At 58.3% G+C, this 16,113-nt stretch overlaps 1 protein-coding gene across 2 annotated transcripts; it reads left to right on the forward strand.

The window, feature by feature from the left end:
* The first annotated feature begins 696 nt into the window (after positions 1 to 696).
* On the forward strand, positions 697 to 14,271 carry KLHL21 (kelch like family member 21). 2 transcript variants are annotated; one of them, XM_082467969.1, is made up of 4 exons: positions 700 to 3,102; positions 5,379 to 5,784; positions 9,132 to 9,204; positions 10,984 to 14,271. In XM_082467969.1, exons 1-4 carry the CDS (start codon positions 2,082 to 2,084, stop codon positions 11,275 to 11,277), a joined length of 1,794 nt encoding a protein of 597 aa, XP_082324095.1. In that variant the 5' UTR covers positions 700 to 2,081; the 3' UTR covers positions 11,278 to 14,271. The 2 variants fall into 2 exon arrangements, with proteins under 2 accessions (XP_082324096.1, XP_082324095.1); XM_082467970.1 differs by lacking the exon at positions 9,132 to 9,204 and having other exon boundaries at positions 697 to 3,102; positions 10,984 to 11,127.
* The last annotated feature ends 1,842 nt before the right edge of the window (positions 14,272 to 16,113 follow it).

Raw genomic sequence — 16,113 nt, forward strand, 5'->3', positions numbered from 1 at the left:
ACATCTTTCCATTTCAATGAATATTGCATCACTATTCTTCAGAGTAAGGCTGAAACATGAGTTAAATAACCCCCTGTTGTTAGGAATACATAAAACTGGACTCGGTTCTTAACTACAGAAACATTATTGATTTAAAAGACTTGATTTATACCAGGTGGATGAGTTCTGACCCAGAGGGACTGTAGTACTTTTCCCTACAAACATCCCACTTCCTGGCTACTTAGACTTTCTTGTCACAAAGCCTGAGCAAGTAAGCTTATTGGCCGGGCTCCTGGGCCCAGGAATGCTGCTGCTGCCGTTAATAGCTGTGTGAACAGTCCATCTATGGGCAACAGGCAGCCCGCCTGGGTACCTGAATGTTTTCTGACTTAGGCCTGTGCTTCCCATGCTGACATTTAGACTAGATACCTTCTCACGGCAAGATGATGAGAGATTCACAAGTAGAAGAGAAAGCCTACAGTTTGCATCTCAGAGATGGAAGAAAACCAAGATGTCTTCTCCAAAGGCTGTGCCGACTGAGCTGGAACCAAGAAATGACAGCAACTCCTGGTGTGCCTGGCCTGCCCTGGGACACACGTGGGCGGGCGGAATGAGGCTGCTGTCTGGAATGTCTTTGCCAAGCCCACGGGGCATGGGGGGTGCTATCCAATAACAGAAACTCAGGTTTCATCTGCAACACAAGAAGTGGAATAAAGGTCTTTCCTTTTCTTTTTTTTTTTTTTTAGAGAGTTAGATATAACTTTATTTTTATCATTACAAACAATACATTTAAGGGTCTTTTCTAAAACTGAGCAAAGCATACATTAAACTAAAGAAAAAAATGGCTTCCAAGTGAGGGAACTTTTTCATATGGTTTCAGTGAAAACACAGTCCTGGCATTGTATCTATTGGAACCAAAGTAAGGAAGATTTCTTTCTTCACGGTCACCCCACATGTGACTGTGACATCTCTGAAGAGCCACATCCCCTGGTTTTTAAAGCAGTCTCCTGTCTGACCTTGAGCTGAGGGCCCTGACCCCCAGGTACCTAGTGCCCCTCTCATGGAATAGGAAAAACTATTTTTTCCCTGGAATTATTTTCTGGTGCTTCAGCTTTTTGTTCAGCTTAATAGTATATTCTTACGAATTCTCATGGATTTTTCCAACCCTGATTTCTGCCTTTCCCACTTCCATTTCCAGGAGAGGAAGGGCGAGGAGGCCAGGATGACCCCTTCAGAGGGTAGCTCAGGAGCCTGAAAGAGTCTCTACGACTCGGAAACTAAAACTGCGCCTTCTGTGCTGACGAAAGTTAACGACCGCGTTAGTCAAGTTTGAAACTCCTGCAGAAACACAGTGGAGCAGATTCCTGGCATCTGGCCCCGTGTCCCTTACGGATGCGCCAAGAAAAAAACGTCACCTAAAAAACTTATACTTGTTCCCGCTCTGTTCCTGAATTGTAAAAAAAAAAAAAAAAAGAAAAGAAATTCTGTCGTTTGAAACCTGTCCGGAGATAGGGTTAACTAGCAACCCTTGGAACTAGTGGAATTCAAAAAAAAAAAAAAAAAAAGCCATTGTACCGAGTCGCCCGGGAGCAGTTGGGAAGTCTGGCGCGAAAAGGATGGCTTCCTCCGCCACCACCGGGTTTTGTTCAGCAGCCGGGCTCGAGTGGGTGGTGAGCAGGCCCTGGAGGCCCCCGATCCCAGCGCACGGCAGGGCCGCCCCTCGGAGAGGACCCTTGTCACCCGGTGTCCCCGGCTCGGGCGTCGGCGGGAGGCCGCAGGAAGCCCCGGAAGGGCGGAGAGAGGGAACAGGCGCGGGCGGCGGTGACTCAGCCTGGAGCGCGGGGGCGAGAGCACGCGAGGGGACGCGAGTCAGCGCGCTCAGCCGGGCGGAAGGGAGGGCGGCGGCGCCGGGCCCGGAGGGGTTAAGTGGGCGGTGCCGGTGATGCCCCACCCCCTACCGGCCCCCGCCACCCCGGAGGCCGAGGCGCCCGGCCCTATTTATAGCCGCGGCGACCAGCTCGTCGTGTCTTTCCCGCTGGCACTGGCGGCGGGTTTTCTGAGCGGCGTACGCGCAGCGGCCCCGCGCCCCCAGCCAAGGCGCCATGGAGCGGCCGGCGCCCCTAGCCGTGCTACCTTTCTCGGACCCTGCGCACGCGCTGAGCCTGCTGCGCGGCCTGAGCCAGCTCCGCGCCGAGCGCAAGTTCCTGGACGTGACCCTGGAGGCAGCGGGAGGGCGCGACTTCCCGGCGCACCGCGCCGTGCTGGCGGCCGCCAGCCCCTACTTCCGCGCCATGTTCGCCGGGCAGCTGCGCGAGAGCCGCGCCGAGCGTGTGCGCCTGCACGGCGTGCCGCCCGACATGCTGCAGCTGCTGCTCGACTTCAGCTACACGGGCCGCGTGGCGGTGAGCGGCGACAACGCCGAGCCGCTGCTGCGCGCCGCCGACCTGCTGCAGTTCCCGGCCGTGAAGGAGGCGTGCGGCGCCTTCCTGCAGCAGCAGCTCGACCTGACCAACTGCCTGGACATGCAGGACTTCGCCGAGGCCTTCAGCTGCGTGGGGCTGGCGAGCGCGGCGCAGCGCTTCATCCTGCGCCACGTGGGCGAGCTGGGCGCCGAGCAGCTGGAGCGGCTGCCCCTGGCGCGGCTGCTGCGCTACCTGCGCGACGACGGGCTGTGCGTGCCCAAGGAGGAGGCCGCCTACCAGCTGGCGCTGCGCTGGGTGCGCGCCGACCCGCCGCGGCGCGCCGCGCACTGGCCGCAGCTGCTCGAGGCCGTGCGCCTGCCTTTCGTGCGCCGCTTCTACCTGCTGGCGCACGTCGAGGCCGAGCCGCTGGTGGCCCGCTGCCCGCCCTGCCTGCGGCTGCTGCGCGAGGCACGCGACTTCCAGGCGGCGCGCTACGACCGCCACGACCGCGGGCCCTGCCCCCGGATGCGCCCGCGCCCCTCCACCGGCCTCGCGGAGATCCTCGTGCTGGTGGGCGGCTGCGACCAGGACTGCGACGAGCTGGTCACCGTCGACTGCTACAATCCGCAGACGGGCCAGTGGCGCTACTTGGCCGAGTTCCCCGACCACCTCGGCGGGGGCTACAGCATCGTGGCGCTGGGCAACGACATCTACGTGACGGGTGAGTGGGCTGGGGGCTGGTCAGGAGGACCCTGGGCCGCCTGGACCCCCGCCCCCCTGGGGGAATACATCCATCTGCAGGAGAACCCACAATACCTGGAATCCCGGGACCGCACCTGGGTGCAAGTGGCCACTTCCCTTCCCCCTCCTCCTCCCCCAGGCTGGCACGCACGTACGTTTCTAGGTTTGATACTTAAGATCTAGAAGAAGAACCTCTTGTGTGAGTGGCACAAGTAGCAGTTTGTGGGTCTCTTCCCAGCACGCAGGGCCTGCCTGGGCAGCCTTCTCCTTGCCCGGGTGGTGCCCCCATTTCGTTGCAAGATACTGGGGCAGTCACCCTGCACAATGAATGCTTTCTTTTTCTCCCTAAGGAATCTGGGGACGGGCCAGGGACTGACGCCCTGTGATACATCCATTCCCCGCCCCCCCGGGGGATTTCTCCCTCATGGATGAGCAACACACTTGGTCACCAGTGACAGGGCTTGCACCTAGGCCCTGCGCTGTGGGTCACGTGGTGTTTAGGCTGCTCCCTGCCCGGCGACTGTAAACAGAGTCACATGCTAAGAGGTTTTCTTCCAGTTACTTGGCCCAAACCCCAAAACACTGCCGAGTCATGCTGGGCGTGTCCCAGCCCGCCCTAGTCCTGGGCATCTCCCACATTTTTCGTTAAAGATAAATCCCAGTTCAAACATGAGTCTACCTCCTTGAGTGGGGTGAGGAGGGGCGGTCTGTGTGACGGCTATATAAGGAAAGAACCGACCAGGCCTGCACTTGGGGCCTGCAGAGGGCTGGATCAGGCAGGGAGGCCCCAGCTGTGCCATCACAGCGCTGTGTCCAGCCTGGCACAGTCCGGAGAAAGCCGGCTCTGAGCTGACAAGTGGGACGCATCCCGGCCGAAGGACAGGCTCGGCTCTGTGGCCACAGCTTCCTTGGCCTGCAGTTCCAGGTCCAGCCTCTGCAGGAATCTGCCAGAATCAGTCCCTTTCCAACCTGAGGTTGGCCCTGTGTTGTTTGGGGACCACCATCCCCACCCTCCCACCACAGAAGTGTGGCCAGTGAACTCCCAGAACTGGTCAGACTCGCCCCAACTTTGCACACCCTTCAATAAATGTCTCAGCTGAGCAGCTAATCCTTTGGGTTTAGACAGGTGGCTGAGTCGGTCCCTACAGCTGCCTCTAGAGAATTTCACGGGGTTGGGGGGATGAGAAAGCGACTTCAGCTGCCTTTGACACGGTTCTCCTTTGGAAGGAAGAAGGCAGGCAGAGAGGATTTTACAAGGACCCTGCCTTCTCCCTCTGAAAGCTCAGGGCTGTGAGCCGGATAGAATGTCAGGCCCGCTCTGGTCTGCCCTGTGGCCCCAGCCTTGGGGCAATAGAGGAACGCAACCCCCAGGCTTCTTGGGGTCCCTTCATACTGTGGGAATTCTAATGTCTTAGGTGAACCTGGTTTAATTTGTGGCTATAGCCAGTACCACTGGACTTTGTTTGGTTGGTTGGTTTTAAGCCTTTTTTTTGAAATATAGATGGAAAAGTATACATCATATTTGTACAGCTGGATGAGTTTTTCCAGACAAAACATGTCAGTAACTTGCATATAAATCAAGAAATACAACCCCAGAAGTCCACTCGTAGCATCACTTTCTTTTTTTTCTTGGCCTCACCATGCAGGATCTTAGTTCCCAACCAGGGATTGAACCTGCGCCCCCTGCAGTGGAAGTGCAGAGTCTTAACCACAGGACCGCCAGGGAAGTCCCCGTAGCATCACTTTCTGTGTTAGGTTTCTTGCTTGCAGGGTGCTGTAGATTTCCTCCCAACTCATCCTGGCACAGCATTGGTTAGGGGCTGCCCAGGAAGCCTAGAATTTGGTGAACAAGCCCCTGGGCACCCCACCCACATGCTTTGTGGCTCCCCAGGAGCATGGACTCTAAGACCTGATGCCCCAGTCCAGCTGAGGTGTTTGACCGCTTGTGCGGGGGGTCCAGACTGAGATTGCTGTTTACTTAGAATTGCGGCCCCTGGGCCTTAGCTTGGCCCGCAGAGATTTGGTGGCGTTTTTATGGCCATCCTCCTGGGCAGCGGTCAGCCTATGCATTGCCGGAGCCCCTGGTCTGGCCTTGGTGAGAGAGGATGTGTGTTTACATGGAGCCAGGTGAGGGTTATCCCTCCCCCAAGATGAGAGGGTTATCTTTCCCCCTCTCAGAAATTCAGGGAGTCACGGGTGGGTGAATCACCCTGAGTCGGTGTGGGCTGACCATCTGCACGTTGTCCGCCCCGGCAGGCGGATCCGATGGCTCCCGGCTCTACGACTGCGTGTGGAGGTACAACTCAAGCGTGAACGAGTGGACGGAGGTGGCGCCCATGCTGAAGGCCCGGGAGTACCACAGCTCCTCCGTGCTGGACGGGCTGCTGTATGTGGTGGCCGCAGACAGCACAGAGCGCTATGACCACACCACCGACTCCTGGGAGGCCCTGCAGCCCATGACCTACCCCATGGACAATTGTTCCACCACGGCCTGCCGAGGCCGGCTCTACGCCATCGGCTCCCTGGCCGGCAAGGAGACCATGGTGATGCAGTGCTACAACCCAGACATGGACCTATGGTCGCTGGTGGACTGTGGCCAGCTCCCGCCCTGGTCCTTTGCCCCCAAGACAGTGACTCTGAATGGACTCATGTACTTCATCAGGTGAGTCCCCAGGGGCCAAGACCACTGCGTGATCTTTTTTACCAGGTCCTGTGCTAAGCTCATCTTCACTGTTCTCCCCATTTCACAGATGAGGAAACTGAGGCCACACTGGGCTCTGGGGCTGGGTCTTTCTGACCTGGAGCCTTTGTGCTGCTCCCATTCTTTAGAATGGTTTCTGTGGCCTCTGAGGATCCCAAGTGGGATGGAGCTAGGTCCTCGCAGAGAACTTTTTGAGATTCATAGAAGCTAAATCAATTGTGTCTCTTTGGCTGGACTTCGCCTGGTGGGTCCCACTAAAAGCCCTTGTTGGTCTCACATGGCTTTTACTAAAAGGAACCACCTGTCCTACCTGAGAGGGACTTTGAATCTTAAAAAGACTAGAGGAGAGCTTTCTGGACACTTGAGTCTTTGGGGTGGGGTGGCCTTGACAGAGGGACCCTTTGCTCACCAGCGGGCTGGTGCCAGGTGGAGGGATCAGCCCTGCCCCCTCTGCAGAAAGCAGCACTTGTGTGTTCAGTGCGTTTCCGCAGGTTCTGTCTATCCCTTCCTGCCTGGCCTGGCACAGGGAGGGCTGGTGAGTCTTGCTGAAAGAATGCTGTTCTCCAAAGATCCCGCAGCCACCCAGGACCAGGGAGGAGCCTGGTACTGAGCAGGGCCAGAGCTGCCTGTGGGAACGATGACAGTAGTTAGCCTGTTGGGGTCCCCAATGGACCGAGCTCTGGTTGCCTGTTTCATGGGCATTTTCACAGCTGATCCCCATGACTGTCTGCTGAGATGGGCACCACTGTCATCCCCATTCATTTCACAGGTGGCAAACCAGAGACTTAGAGGGGTAAGGACTTGCTCACAACCACAGGCTTTAAGTGGTGGCACAGGGTTAGAACCAAGGACATCCAGCCCAGGTCCCGTGTGCTGTCACCACATCACAGCCTCCCTGGGCCAGGCTATGGCCTCGGCAGCATGCGGCGGAGCTGGGCAGCCGATGGGTCACCATGCATCTGTGAGTCTTGATGACTTGTCACAGCGAAATGCCCTCTCCTGATGGGCCAGTAGGCATCCAAGGAACTAGGAGCTCCCAGCCACTGCTCACAGCTTCTGCGTACATGTGCACGTACATACCTGCTTGTAGGTGTGTGTACCTGCCGCTCCCCTCCCTGGCCTAGAGCCGGCCTGAAGCTACGGGACCAGGAGGGAAGGGTAAGGTGTGAACGGCCATCCCCTCTGTCCCCTTTCCACCTGCGACTTTGAATTGGGAGCCTCTGAGGATGGGGACACTGTGCTTCTCGGCCCACGCCCCTCTCACTGTGTGAGCTGCCCCTCCCCCAGACTCGAGGTGCCTTCCCAGGCTTTCGGGGAGAACACATTTGGAGCTGAGGTGGTGTTGCTTGTCACGCAGGTGGCCAAGGGGCCAAGCCTCCCCATATCCTAGGAAGTGAAGATCTGCTCTGAGAAAGCCCCAGAATCCCAGCAAACGCCCGGTGCTGTTATAAAACGTCATCTGATGCTTCGCCCAGCTCTCCCTCCCCCAAGTCATGTCTTCAAAGAGGGGGGTGGAGATGGCTATAAATACAACTCATGAGGGTGCCAGAACCTTGGCCTCAGCCCCTCGTGGCCGTTCCAGGCTGCGCGACTTACAGAACGCCCTCCCCTCCTCCCCCACCCCCTCCGCCGTGGTCCTAGAACAAGAGGTGCCCAAGGACCGGTCTTTGGAGGGAACGCCCTGTGCCTTCCTGCTCCTGGTCGGAGTCACTGGTCAGCTGCTAAACTGCCCCACGTGTGAGCATTAGGGTGCCCCCCAGGGCCCCTGTTAGCCTTTGTACAGGGTCGCCTGAGCCATGGGGGCCCCAGGAGGTGGGCTCAACTCTGCTCACTGCGCACTGCCACCACCAATCCGGCCGAGAGGGTGAGTGGTCTAGGAGGGCAGCCTGTTGAGTAGTGGGGGCCTGGCCTCACCTGAGAGTGTGGGCGAGGCCAGGGGCCGGGGTCTCGGGCGCTTGAGCGTTCCTGCGCCCTGTCCACGCACTTCGGTGCCTCAGCCGCGTCACACTGCCCAGGATGCCACCTGTCGGGGTAGCTCCGGTCCACAGGAAGGGACCACGCTGCGTGGAGGCCTCAGCCTGTGGGCTGCTGCTGCCCTGGGCTGTGAGCAGTGACCGGCGGCCCCCGCCCCCGCCCCCAGCAGTGCTCTGCCTCAGTCCCCAGTTAACGTGGCTCCGGGGCTGGGCTGTCCCAGCGCCCGCAGAGGCAGAAGCCGAGAGCCTTGTCCGGCCTGGCACCTTCTGGCTGCAGCTCCTGTGTCTCTGCAGGGGTCGGGGGGCAGCCCAGTGGGTTCCCATATTATCATCATCTTACGCGCCACAGACTAAGGATGGTTTTTACATTCTGAAGTGGGTGGAGGAAAAAATCGAAGTGAGAGTAATACTTCGTGACGTGTGAAAAGTTATGTGAAATTCAAATTTGTGTCCGTAAATAAGGTTTTATGGGAATGCAGCCAGCCCCTTTGTTTATACGACTGTGGCTGCATTTGTTCTCAGCTGCAGCGCTGGGGACCTGCTACAGAGACTGTCTGCTTGGCAAGCCCTGAAATATTTACTCTCTGACCTTTCTGCTGATCCCTGACCTGTGACCATCGTTACCGTCAGTACTTCTATTTGGGGGGTAGTGTCTTTGTGTTTCGAGGCTGTGCCTTTGAGCCTTGTATTGCAGGGATCAGGAGCCTGTCAAACAGGATTGAAGGAGCCTGAGCCCAAAGGGGAGGGCAGTGCTGGTGTCCTTATTCCTGGGACTCTGGTCACCCTGCCGGACACTTAGGATGCAGCAATGAATGGGGTGGGATCGAGGGACTGACGGCGGTGGGAGGGCAGTGGCCGAGCAGTGGTCCAGGGCATGGGGGCTGTGCAGTGGGCCGGCAGGCCTGGCCTAGACTGGTCAGCCATGGAAGGCTGTCCTGAGAGGTGGCACAAGTGAGCTGAGGAAGGGTGAGTTGAGACTTGGGGGAAGGGCCACTATCAGTTCAAGATCTGAGGCCAGGCTGGGTGACCACAGCGAAGGGGAGGTGCAGCTGGGCTGTGGGGAAGCGTTGTAGCACCCGAGAGCATGATCTTTGGGTTTGTGGAGCATGGCTGGGTTCCGGCCTCAGAGCCCAGGCCAGATAGGTGTGGGGGCCTGAAATCAGCCCCTGTGAACGAGGGATAGGGTCCCACTGGCCTGTGGGCTGCCAAGTAGCATCACAGAGGTGCCCAAAGGAGATGGGCCCGGAGGAGCCTTCTCTCCAGCCCTTCACACTCAGGTGCTGCCTAGTCACTCTGACCCATTCTTCCTCCTCCTTCCCCCCCTCCACTCCCCAGGGACGACTCTGCCGAGGTGGACGTATATAACCCCACCAAGAACGAATGGGATAAGATCCCATCAATGAATCAGGTAAGTTTGCAGACACGCCAACATTGATTGGGAGCACAAGCTGGTCCTGGTTTCCAACCAAAGTGTCAGCGTAAGTTTGGGATGCAGTCCTGGTGGGCAGGGCCCTGTGTTGGGCCCTTTCCCGGTGTTACCTCCCTGAACAGAGGGCTGGCGTTGTCCTCAACTTGTACTCGAGGGTCACTGAAACAGAGACCTTAAATAAGATGCTAGGGTCACACAGCTTAGTAAGTTCATCCATTCGGACCAGTGTTCGTTGAGTACCTGCCATGAGCCAGAGAGCACGCTGGTGAAGTGTTCCACAGAGGGACAGCAAGTGCAAAGGCCCTAGGGCAGGGCATGCCTGGTGTGTTCATGGAACAAGCCCTCAGCCTGGTGTGGCTGGAGAAGAGTGAACAAGGGGGCAACAGAGGGGAGAGGTCAGACAAGGAGGTCTTTGGGGATTGACCTTGGGAGTACACTTATTGAGCACCTGCTGTGTACCCACACTTTTGCTGCCTAATGGGGTCTCACCTCCCTTGGCTTATTGAGAAGAGGGTGCTGAGTTTGACAATGTGATAGAGCCAGGAAGGCTGGGTGGCTTTTGGCTACACGAGCAATCTCCTTAGTCCCAGATACACATCTGCACCCGCCTATATCTTTATTTTCTGTCTTCCTGAAAATTTCCAAACCTGGGAGTTCGCTGGCGGTCCAGTGGTTAGCACGTCCACCGCAGGGGGCACAGGTTTGATCCCTGGTCGGGGAACTAAGATCCTGCAAGCAAGCTGTGCAGCGTGGCCAAAAAAAAAAAAAAATTCCAAACCTGCTCTCCTGATACCTCTACAGCTTATTTAACATCTTTAGGGGAATTCCCTGGCAGTCCAGTGGTTAGGACTCCTCACTTTCACTGCCGAGGGTCCAGGTTCAATTCGTAGTCAGAGGACTAAGATCCCACAAACCACGCAGCACAGCCAAAAAAAAAAAAATTTTTTTTAATAAATAAATAACATCTTTACAGTTAGGAAATATAACTTTGGTTTTCCCCATAATGAGCTACATGTACTCATTATAGCAATCTTGGGAAAGATGGGATAGTCCAGCCTCGTGGTTCAGAGCCCGTACTTTGGATCAAGTCCCAGCTTTGCTGCTGTCGGCTATGTGAGGCTCAGTTTTCCCATCTGTAAGATGGGGAGAACAGGGCTTCGCTGGTGGCGCAGTGGTTAAGAATCCACCTGCACTGGCAGGGGAAACGGGTTCGATCCCTGGTCCGGGAAGATCCCACATGCCGTGGAGCAACTAAGCCCATGCGCCACAACTACTGAGCCGGCGTTCTAGAGCCCACGAGCCACAACTATTGAGCCCACGTGCCACAACTACTGAAGCCCGCACATCTAGAGCCCGTGCTCCACAACGAGAGAAGCCACCGCAATGAGAAGCCCACGCACCGCAACGAAGAGTAGCCCCCACTCACCACAACTGGAGAAAGCCCGTGTGCAGCAACAAAGACCCATCGCAGCCAAAAATAAATAAATAATTGCGGGGGGGTGGAGATGGGGAGAACAGTCAGGCCTGCTTTGCAGGACTGATGCTGCTCACGGGGAGAGTGGCCCCTTGACCACCATAGGGACCCGCTGTGGCATGTGACCCCCGGGCATGGAGCCCCTGTGTCCTAGCTGGGGTGTAGGAAGTGCCAAGGGGCTGCCCCTCCCAAGGGCCCCAGGCACCTTCCCCATGGAGGGGGGCTCGGGGGCTCTCCCCTGCCGTGGCTGCCAGCCTCCACTCACCGCCCCCCTTGGCCCACAGGTGCATGTAGGGGGCAGCCTGGCCGTCCTTGGAGGGAAGCTCTACGTCTCTGGGGGCTACGACAATACCTTTGAACTCTCCGACGTGGTGGAGGCCTACGACCCAGAGACCCGGGCGTGGAGCGTGGTGGGACGGCTCCCAGAGCCCACCTTCTGGCACGGCAGCGTCAGCATCTTCCGCCAGTTCATGCCCCAGACGCCCTTGGGGGGGTGTGGCTTTGAGCTGGACAGTGGCAGCAGTGACATGGGTGTGGGCCGGCCCCGGCCGCCGCAGGACCCCGCCGAGCTGCACTAGCCCCGGCCCGGCCCGGGGAGGGCCTTGGTGCAGGTAACCCAGCACCTCAGGGGGTAGCACCCCCATCCTTCGTGCACGGGGACAGGTTGGCTGGAGCGTGGGCTCAGGGGCTGCCGAGCGAGCGAGCCTCAGGATCTGACAGCTGGAGAGTTTGCGTGCATTTAGAGCCTGAGTCACAGCTGCCGGGGCCAAGGCCGGTTGTGAATGCCGCTCCCTTGGTCCAGGAAGAGCTGCCTCCGCCACCACGTCTCTGGTTCCAGTAAGTCACCCCCGCTGCAGGCCCACCTCACCAATGAAGGCACGTGCCCCTCCTGCAGCCACCACCTGTGCCGACTTGCTCCCCCCTTGGGAGAGGAGGGCCACTTCTGGGTATGAGTGGAGGGGCAGGGGTCCTTCCGGGAGAGTATGAGAGTGGCCTCCCTGCAGGCCCTGCTGTCCCGGAGCATCGAGAATCAGGCAGACGATGGCTGCAGTGGGGTCCCACCCTCCATGGCCAGTGCCGGACACCCGGCGAGCCAGCTCCCCAGATGCAGGGGGTCTGCCTGCCCAGCTCCTCGCCCCTCCTGGGGTCTCGCACCAAAACACCCCTTGTGGGTGGGCCTCCTGGAGGTGAGCTCGGACCTGGGGGCACAGGGCAGTGGGAATGGACTGGCGTGTGGCCTTGAAGGGGGTCCAGAGGAACCTGCTGAGTGTTTTCTGTCTCCAGTGGACCTGGGCCAACGCAGGTGCTGGAGGTCCCTGTCCACACACCCACCAGTCGGTGTAGCCCCACCTGGCTTGGGGGCCTCCGGGCCCTTCGTCCCAGGCCAGTTCGGCAGAGGACGAAAGTGCAAGGTCATAGCTGCTCGCTGGGAGGCCCTGGGACTTCGTCGCTGAAGCCCAGCCAGGCGGACAGCTGCAGGCGCCCTTGCCCTTGCAGCCTGTGAGCGGAGGCTCCCGTTGCTTCTCAAGGAAGCCCGGGGCGGGGCAGCCCCAGCAGGTGGCCACAGGGTTTCAAACACAGTTGGCCCTTCCTTAGAAGGGGGGGAGGCAGCTAGAAACAGGGTCCGGTTTGTTTGATTTTTAACCTCTCCCCGTCCCATTGCCGAAGCTTTCTGCAGGGTGGGAGGATGCCTTAAGCTCCTCAGAAGCCCAGGCTTCTCCAGGAGGGTGGCAGGAGGAGCTCCTGGGAACCCCCGTAGCTGGTGTCACGTCCTTGGTTTTCTCTGAGGAGTGTGAACGGTGGATTGGTGGTCTTGTCCTCACGGTTTCCAAAGTAGCCTTTGCTTGAATTTGTCCTCCTTCCCTTCCAGAGGGGAGGGCGGTTACGTTTTCCTTGTTAGGTAAATGTTCATCAGTGTGTTCTTATCAAGAAAAAAAAGTTTTCTCACCATCGCTTCACAAGTGGCACTTAAAACCCTTTTGTTGGCCAGAAGCTTTGGGGCTGTCAGGCGGGACCCTGCCTTCCCTCCTGCGTCCCTCGAGGAGCCCTGGTGGGGGACCACCGCTGTCAGGTCAGCCGTCTTATTCTGGAACCCCTGCTGGAGCGGCCACAGCTCACAGCCAGCCCTTCCATTCGCCTTGCGCTGTGGCTCAGCTGGCCACTCCGAGCCCCCCGTGTGGCAGGCACAGTGGGAAGGCAGGGGATGCGGGGTTGGCACTTCCTGCCTCAGGCCTGGCCAGGGTGGATGCTCGGCCCTCTGCTCCCTTGGGGACCCTTCCCCAGATCACCACCCCCCCCCCCGTCTGAATGTCCTCCCTTGGTGAGTTGGGGCTCGCCTGCCCCTCCCCCCAGGGTGGTCGCAGCCCTAGTTGCTCCCTCCCCACAGCCCTCACTTCACTTCCCAGGGGTAACTGAGACCTTTTTTCTAGCCCAGGTGCCTGCCTGGCGAGCTGAGCCCACGCAGAGGCGTTGGGCTCCACGGGGTGGCCGACTCGGGTTCCCTGCAGGCAGATGCTGCCCAGGCGTGATGGCTTGTCTCCTGTCTGTGGCAGGGGGACAACAAGGCAGGGCTGCACGGGACTGATGGAGCCCCAATTATATGCCAGTCACCAAGCTCGGTGCCAGACTGTGCCCTGCCCAGTGGGTGTGACATGCCACGCAGAGAGATGTGGTGATAACTTCTGTGGCAGGTCATGGGCAGGGGTCGGGAGAGCTCGATCTCACGGGAGAGACTCCCTCCTGGTGCCTTTCCTGGGGCTGGCTCTGGAAAGGGCCCTGGCAGCCCCAGAAGGCAGGGCAGGCAGTGGGGGGCAGGCCTTTGCTGGGACCGGGGGGCTGCAGACACTCACGTTGTTCTCATATAAACCAGCCTTTGTCACCTGCCGCAGCAGTTCTGGTCAGCACTGAGGGCCGGTGCCTGGGCCTGTGCCTTTGTCTGGTCTTTCCTGCATTTTTGGTACTTCACTGTGTGACCGACCACCCCACTCTCTGGCAGCTGCTCAGATGATGGTTTGGGGGGGCGGGGGGCCAGTGATGTTCACTCTAGAACTACCCAGGTCCCCAACCCACAGACCCTGTCTTTGGTTTAAAAGACCAAAGATGGGAAGGGGACGCAGCAGCCTGGGCAACAGCAGGCTCCTAGTGGGGGTCCGGGATTGGGGATGACCCTTGAGAAACGGCTCCTCCCTGCCCTGCCCGCTCCTTGTAGGCACGGGTTCCCATCACTCACACAGGTCTGTGCACTGATGGGCTGGGCCAGCCGGGGAGGGACTGTCTCTACACGTCAGATGTACACAACTTTTTCAGCCTATGAGACAAGTTATGAAAGTTCAGTGACTTGTATTTAATGCTGACCTACTGCTATAAAGTATTCTATATTTATATGACCTCAGAGACTCTTCTGGACTAGGACAGTCTCCCTCCAGCGTCCGACATCCAGTGCCAGCCCCAGAGCGTGGGGCAGATTTGTGTATTTATTTGTCCGTTCAGTAGGCTTACATGTCCAGGATCCTGTTTAAGGTTTTAGGATGCCTTCAGTACACTAACTTTTTGAAATAAAAATATTTCCTATATATTTGGTGTCATTGCCTCTATCCTGCTGCTGCCGGGTCTTGGAACCTTTGAGCTGAGGCCAAGCGTGTGGGGCAAGGGGAGCAAAGTCATACTGAGGAGCATACTTAATGTTCCGTAACTAACGGGACCGCCCCTGTGCTAGCAGGGAAAGGGGCAGAGTTCAGAGCGTCCAGGGCTCGTGCTAATGGTTTTGGGGGCAGACCCTTTGAAGCCCTTTCTTGTCTCAATCATTACAAGGCATGAGGTAGTGGAAAGAGGAGGCCAAGCCCCAGAAGTGGGAGAAATGTGGGTGGCTGAGGCCATGGCTCACCTGCCCAAAAGCTGCTTCGACCTCCTGACTCCACCCCTGGGCACTGTGCCCGATACCTTGCTCCCCCCTCCTCCTGAAGGTGTGGTGCTAAAAGGTGATGAGATCCCTGTCTCTTGGACCTGGCGGGAGGGGCTGAACCCTTCAAATAGAGCAGTGTCCCTCCCGGAAGAGGCCGTGGAGCACAGAACATTCCTCACATCTGCAAGCCCGCGGAACCCGAGGAAGCGGCCAGTGCCGGGCCAGGAAGGGGGCATCGGGAGGCCATGGCTTACCTCGGTCGCCTTGCCAGATCTGAGGTGGCTCATGACCTGGCTGGCAGTTTCCACACTAGAATACTTAACTGTCTTTATGTCTGAGCTCCCTAGTGGGCAAGGAGTAAAAGGAAAGATGGTTGGAGGGGTTCTGGGTCTAAAGTGGAGTTTTCCTCCTTAAACCCTGGGAGGTACTCAGCATAGCGTGGGGCCGGTGCCTCGGGAATCCTCCAGTGATGAGGCAGTAAGTGATGGCTGCCGCGAGCTCTTGGGGTCACGACTGTCACTACCCCCGATTCTGCGCTCACCCCGTGCCAAGCACTGAGCAGAAGCACTTACTGTCTTGGGGGGGGGGGGTGGCGGCTGTAAACGTGTGCAGATTCTTTGACACTCCTCCCCTTGAACCTAAGGAATGACGTTTCGGTGACTGCCTGGACCAATACAACGCGGCAGGGGTGGCACTGTTGACCTCCAGGGCCAGGTCACAGAAAGGCCTTGCAGCTTTGGCCTGCTGCGACGTTCCTCCCAGCACCCAGCCACCATGCTGTGAGGGAGCCCAGGCAGCCCATGGGGAGGCACCCCGGCCCACGGCCAGTGCCAACTTGCCAGGCACACAAGTGAGCCATCTTGAGAGCAGATCTGCCCCCCGGCCCCGAGGGCAATTCTGGGGTCGTCTGTTACCCGGCAGGGGACTGGAACAGCAGGCTTTCTCATTTACTCTTCATCTATGAAGCGAGGGCTGTTACTAATTCCATTAAAAAGTCAGGAAGTGAAGCATTTAGTCACTTGCCCCAGGTCACAGCTCTAAAAAAGAGCTGGTAAGGAATCTGGGTGGAGGCAGTTGGCCTCCCGAGCCCACACGCTCTTCTTCCCAAGGCTGCAGAACCTGGGTACCACCAGGGCCTCTTGCCGTTCTAGGCCTGGCCCTGCCTGTGTGCCAAGCCAGCCTCCTGGACAAGCAAACCAAGCTTCTCCCCCAGGGAAAGGACCTGTCCGTGGTCATGCCGCCAGCCAGGGTCCAGAGCACACTTAGCCACAAGCCTGACTGTCCTCAGGCTCCCAGGTCCACTTGGCTGCAGAGTAACGGGGCCCCCATCTTGGGCCAGCCACCATCATCAGGGCCCTGGCCACTGGTCCCGGTTCTAAAACCCAGATGGAGAAAGATGAGAGCGCCCTGGGCCAGAGGCTTGTCCCCCAAAGCTACCTGCCCAAGTTTCACTTGGCTGGGGTCTCCCGACAATGTGGGGAAGCTGCTGGCCAAGCTCTGGGGTGCACGGAGG

The sequence above is a fragment of the Balaenoptera physalus genome (genome assembly GCF_965194825.1).
Source record: "Balaenoptera physalus genome assembly, chromosome: 1".
In the NCBI taxonomy this organism is placed as follows: Eukaryota; Metazoa; Chordata; class Mammalia; order Artiodactyla; family Balaenopteridae; genus Balaenoptera; species Balaenoptera physalus.

What these genes read in the sequence shown, in the direction of transcription:
- KLHL21 (XM_082467969.1), top strand. Translation starts at nt 2,082, where the DNA reads ATGGAGCGGCCGGCGCCCCTAGCCGTGCTACCTTTCTCGGACCCTGCG. An exon ending in GGACTCATGTACTTCATCAG is followed by an intron (nt 5,785 to 9,131) that starts GTGAGTCCCCAG and finishes TCCACTCCCCAG; the next exon opens with GGACGACTCTGCCGAGGTGG. An exon ending in AGATCCCATCAATGAATCAG is followed by an intron (nt 9,205 to 10,983) that starts GTAAGTTTGCAG and finishes CTTGGCCCACAG; the next exon opens with GTGCATGTAGGGGGCAGCCT.